Raw genomic sequence first — 5,491 nt, 5'->3', positions numbered from 1 at the left:
CCTTCCTTACTCGCCCCGCCCCCGCCCCCCCCCCCTCCCTCCTCCCCTCCTCCTCCCTCCCTCCCCTCTCACCGCTTTCCCCCTCGGCGTCCGTCCGTCCATCCATCCCGTGTCCATCCATCCCGCTATTCCCTCCTCCAGTACAATCAGTTTATGTCATCCATCAGGTTTTATCACTAGAAAAGCAGCGGCAGAGGCACGAGCGCTGCGGGATGAAGAGAATTCACGAGGGGCAGGAGGAAGGGCGCAAGCACAAGTTTGCTCGCTAGGTGCCGCCATGGCTGTAATGTAACCCCAGCAGGGTAGACGACCAAGTCTCTTGCTCGTTCACTTCATCTGTCCACCTCCTTCGAGATCATCGTCATCACCAGCATAGCCAGCAGGCAGCATGTGGAGCCGACGTAGTGGAACACGCCAGGGATCGACTTCTTCATTCCCTGCGCAGGAGACGTCAGATGCGAACTCCCTCCCTCCTCTCGGCCGCACCCAGGCGAACAGCGAGGCCATGGACTTGAATGCGAGCACGCGATCAAGCGTGAGGCCTGAGTCCATTCTCAGTGAAATGAAGAAGAGAGGGGAGAGGGACGGGAGTCAGGGAGGAAAGGAGGCTGAGAGGGAAGGGAGAGAGGGAGCGAGGAGGTAGCGCACCTGTCTCTAGCGCCGAGAGCATCGCTCCGGACTTTCCTGGCGGCGCTCGAGACGCCACGACGGACATGAGGACAGGGATCGCCATGCAGCCAACGGCTGAGAGGAGCGCTCCTCCCGTGAAGACGAGCCCGTTAGGAGCCAGTCCCATGATGACTGAAGACGGTCAGCAAGGGGTGGGGGCACGGGAGGGCAGTGGGACTCACTGCCGGAGACGAGGTAGAGGAAGAGGCCAAGCTGAATGATGTTGGAGGTGCTGAGGTAGGGGCTGAGGTACTTGGGGGCGAGACTCTGGCTGAGGGCGAGGACAAGTCCAACCTGGGCCTGGAGAGGAAGAGGAGATGAGGAGGATTAGGTCATGGATGGTGAGCGCGGGGACCTGGAGCATGGCGCCTCTTGTGCGGTCCCATCCGTATCGGTACTCGACGTAGGAGAACAAGTTCGTCTAACGACGAACTCACGGAGAGTGTTGAGAGAGGAGGAGGAACTGACCTGCTGTCCGTTCAACGCTGTCCAGATGAGGAGGTAGGAGGCAGCTGCTCCCGCCGTGACGAGATCGCGCCTGCAGTGGGAGGTGAGAGGAGAAGGAGGAGGGAGCTGGGGATCGAACGTGAGGATCTCCATGGCGCCGAAGGGGTTCGCCTCCTTCCACTGCACCTTTGCCATCCTCTTATGAGGTGGGAGAGTCTCGGGGGCGAAGAAGAGCGTGACAAAGAAGTTGACAGCTGAGACAAGGGAGGCTGTTGCCATGACCAGCTCCGGGCCCTTGATGGAGGTGATGATGCCTCCCATCATCGCTCCAAGGATGAAGGCTCCTCCCACAGCAAGGCCAAGGAGGATGCCGAAGTTCGCCTGCCAACACTTTCAGCCTTGCAGGTTCAGCCTCTCCCTCCTTCACCTTCAGCTGCTCGGGTGCCGACACATCTTGGACCGCTGACTGACAGATCGGCTGCATGCACGATGTGATGCCGTCGAGCATGCGACCGAAGTAGAGCAGAGCCATGTTCTTGTTCTCTGCCGCCTTCACCACGGTGGCCCATCCTACCGCAAGACCTGCGGCTGAGAAGAGCATGAGGGGCTTTCGGCCGATGACGTCGGAGTACGAGCCCCAGAGCTTTGTGAAGAGCACTGTGAAGGCCTGGTCGATGCTGGTGAGGGTGCCATACAGCCTCACGCCTTCAGCACTGACTGTTCCCTTCCCGTCCGATCGAGCGATCTTGTTCGCCATGGACGGTAGCGCGGGGGCACAGAGGGCGATGGACATGAAGTACATCCAGCATGTTGTGATGGGCCAAGTGAGACCGCAGGGGCTCCCCTGGCCAGCAAGATTCTCTTCAGCTGAAGGTTTCCCTCCTCTCATGTTGAGGATCCCTTCCTCCGTACCAGCCTCCACCAGTCGCCCACTGCGCATGCGCGTGCTTGTGCACAAGGAACGCGCGATCCTCCTGTGCTGAACAGAAGCAGAGAGTGCAGAGGAAGGAGAGAGGGGGAGGAGACTGGGAGGAGAGAGCTCATGTGATGAAGGAAGGTGGATCGCTGACGCCATCGCCGCCATCGCCGCCATCGCCGCCATTGTCGTAACACGCTTCGCCATTTCTTCCGCCGGGCGTATACTTTAGGGCAATGAGGCGGATCAGGCCATATTTCGAGATTGCACGGACTTACCAGCTCAATTTTGAAAAATAATTATCAGAGTTCAAATAAAATGGAAATTGAATTTGAAATCACTAGTCGTATTGTCGTAGTTGATAGGTAGGGTGGGAAAATAGCAAGGAGTAGGGGTAGGGGTCAAAGGGCAGATGTAAGGAAAGGAGCTATGGCAAAATGCAGGGCCGAGATGGTGAGAGAAAGAGCGGGGAGAAGAGGAGGAGGAGGAGGAGGACAGAGAGAGGGGAAGGGAGAGGAGAGAAGAGGAGTTGAAGGGAGAGGGAGGTCAAAACATGAATGAAGGAGATAGGAGATGAGAATGTATGAAACTGGAAGGGATGTGAAAGATTTACAAGTTCAAGCAAAAGATATTATGAAGCGAACAAGAAAGATGTTAATGAAGAGACGTTGATAGAGCTGACGAGGAGGCTGGTATCCTGACAGTCTACCTCAGCGTCTGCTGGTCCTCTTCACCCTCACTTCCATCCTCCACGCGTTTCTAGTCCCCCTCCCGCTCCAGGTGACGTCTCAAACTCCTTTCACTACTCTGAGCTTCTCTCCAGCCCACCTCTAGCCCCCCCATCCTGACCGGCGCTAGGAACTCGCTCGTTCCCGCGAGCAGGAGCATGAGTGTCAGGATGAAGAAAGCAGGAGCAAGATCTGTTGTCGCTCTCGACCTCGACGGCTTCCGCGAAACCTTCCGAGCCGTCTTTACAGCAGGAGCATGCTCCCTCTCTGTTCTCTCCCTCGGTCTCCTCGCCCGAAGCTCCGCAGCAGGAGGAGGTAACCTGAACCCTCGGGAGCTCGTGGCTGCGAGCGCAACGCGTCTCGCCACTCTCTCCCCCTCCCAGCTGCAGCGGCTCTTCCTGTGTCTCCTCCTCGACATCGTCGGCTCCTCCCCTGAGCTTCTCCTTCCCGGACCTGTGGGAGAGTCCATCGACCTGCTGTGGTCCCCCGTCTACGCCTTCCTCCTCTTCCAGACGTACTGCTACCTCCTCATCCCCCGTTCCTCCTCTTCCTCCTCCCCCTGCTTCTTCCTCTTCATCTTTCCCCACTCTCTCTTCCTTACCCTTCCCGCTCCTGCTCCTGCTGTCCTCGCTGACTAGCCGTGTACAGGTTCGGCGATCAGCCCTTCACATACAAGTGCATCCTTGCAGTCTCTGGGCTGGTGGAGGAAGCCCTTCCCTTCCTCAGTTTCGTTCCCTCAGCCACTATAGGTTGGCTCCTGCAGTCCTCCAAGGAGAAGATCGTCACAGACATCAAGATCAACTTCGACCACGACAAGTGAAGGACTCCCCTTCCCCTTCCCCTCCTCCTCCCCTTCTTCTCCTCCTTCCCCTTCCCCTCCTCCTTCCCCCTCCCCTCCTCCTCTTCCTTCTTCTCCTCCTTCCCCTTCCCCTCCTCCTCCCCCCTCCCCTCCTCCTCTTCCTCCTCTTCCCCACCCGCTCCTCTTCGGGCCTTCCTTCTTCCTTCTCCTCATCCTGCCCCCTGTTGCATCGACCTCTATCCTCCCGTCCCTCCTCTTCCACTCCTCCTGCCCTCTTTGTTCCTTCGCCTCCTTCTTGCCCTCGCTTGCATTTCCTTCCTCCGTGTTTGATTTTCCTTAGCTTCGTCCTCTTCCTTGCAACGTTTTTCGTCCATGTTTCTGGTTCTATTCGAAATAATCGCACATCCCCGTTGTAACTGAGCCCCGCATTCCCCTGATCCGCTGTCACCCTCATCTTCCTCCCTCTCCCTCTCCCTCTCCCTCTCCCTCTCCCTCTCCCTCTCCCTCTCCCTCTCCCTCTCCCTCTCCCTCTCCCTCTCCCTCTCCCTCTCTTCTTCTTCATCATCATCATCCTTCTACCTTCCTCCTCCTCCTCGTCCATGATAGCTCAGTGCCACCTCAGCTCTCTCGGCCCGTCTGAAAACTTTTCGCTCCTGTCGTCTGCTCCTTCGCCTCGAGAATGTCTGCCACGTTGAACTGCAAGCAGCCGTCAGCCGGCCGTCAGTCAGCCCAGCCTCTTCCTCCTACCTGCCACCGGGACTTGGAGGACTCCATGGCCGAATCGGCGGGAGCAGGAGGGAGAGGGTCGATCTTGGAGGGGGAGGGAGGGGACATCTTGTTGGAGACGTTGGGGAGGGAGGGGCTGCGAGGAGAGTTTGAGCGATGGCTGTAGAGGACGTCTGTCCTGTTGGATGAGGAGGGGGACGATCGTTCCCCCATGCTCTCAAAGTCCTTGATGTTGGTCACGCTCAAACTCTTTGTGTTCCCCAGCCTGAAACTCAAGTCACCACCTAAGTCCTCCTCGTCCTCGTCCTCGTCTTCCTCCTCCTACCTCGCAGACGCATTGCCTGGCGCTTTCAGCGGCTGCTTGCCATGAGTCGTCCTTGTGTGCTCGCTTGCGTTTCGTTGAGTGCCAGCGATCTTCATCCCCCCTCTCCCTCTACTTCGGCTCCTCCTCCTTCCCCTCTTCCTTCTCCTTCCACCCGGCATGTCCCTGCTGCCCCTCGCCCTGCCCTAGTCGCCGTTGCTCCTCCTCCTCCTCCTCCCGCCACATCCGCCACCGGTCGCTCTTTCCTCATGAAGACATGTTCTTCTGCTCCCTTCCTGTCCGGCGCTGGTCTCTTCCTCCTGTTATCTTGCTGGCTCCTGAACTGACCTTTCAAGCTGTGGTTGCGCAGAGGAGGAGCCTGAGAGAGACGCAGGATGCTGGAGAAGCTCACGACTGACATGAAAGGTCAGAGGAGGACGAGGGGAAAGACGAAGAGAAGAATCAGCAGCAGCAGCAGCAGCAGCAGCAGCACAGGAAGCAGCAGCTGCAGCACAGGAAGCAGTAGCAGCAGAGGAAGCAGTAGCAGCAGCAGCAGCAGCAGCAGCAGCAGCAGCAGAGGAAGCAGTAGCAGCAGCAGCAGCAGCAGCAGCAGCAGCAGCAGCAGCAGCAGCAGCAGCAGCAGCAGCAGCAGAGGAGAAAAGATCACCATCATCTTGCTCCTGTACGTTGGAGTTGTTCAGATCTTTGATCTCCTGCACTAAAAGTCATCCCACCCGTCCTGAAGCCCCTCCCCACCCCCCCAACCACACACACACACACGCTCCTCCTCTTCCCCTCTCCTCCTCCTCCTCCTCCTCCTTTACCCACCTCGACACTCTGCAGCTCCGAGCTCACGCGCTTGTGCCCTCTGTCAAACAGTAACATCAGTAGCAGGAAGAGCAGCA

At 58.2% G+C, this 5,491-nt stretch overlaps 2 protein-coding genes across 2 annotated transcripts; one reads left to right on the top strand and one right to left on the bottom strand.

Moving 5' to 3' along the window:
* Positions 1–332: 332 nt before the first annotated feature.
* On the bottom strand, positions 333–2,056 carry GUITHDRAFT_121139 (hypothetical protein; the record flags this gene model as incomplete). The annotated part of the gene is made up of 8 exons (XM_005819622.1): positions 333–437; positions 487–542; positions 649–801; positions 852–969; positions 1,025–1,090; positions 1,138–1,207; positions 1,256–1,497; positions 1,544–2,056. 8 exons carry the CDS (start codon positions 2,054–2,056, stop codon positions 333–335), a joined length of 1,323 nt encoding a protein of 440 aa, XP_005819679.1.
* Positions 2,057–2,482: 426 nt separating this feature from the next.
* Positions 2,483–3,580, top strand: GUITHDRAFT_148446 (hypothetical protein; the record flags this gene model as incomplete). Its single annotated transcript, XM_005819621.1, has 4 exons — positions 2,483–2,485; positions 2,747–2,812; positions 2,856–3,274; positions 3,409–3,580. The coding sequence occupies 4 exons, from the start codon at positions 2,483–2,485 to the stop codon at positions 3,578–3,580; spliced, it is 660 nt and encodes a 219-aa protein (XP_005819678.1).
* Between the last annotated feature and the right edge of the window lie 1,911 nt (positions 3,581–5,491).

This window comes from Guillardia theta, assembly GCF_000315625.1.
Source record: "Guillardia theta CCMP2712 unplaced genomic scaffold GUITHscaffold_214, whole genome shotgun sequence".
NCBI classification, from domain to species: Eukaryota; class Cryptophyceae; order Pyrenomonadales; family Geminigeraceae; genus Guillardia; species Guillardia theta.
This window is presented reverse-complemented; position numbering and strand designations above follow the sequence as displayed.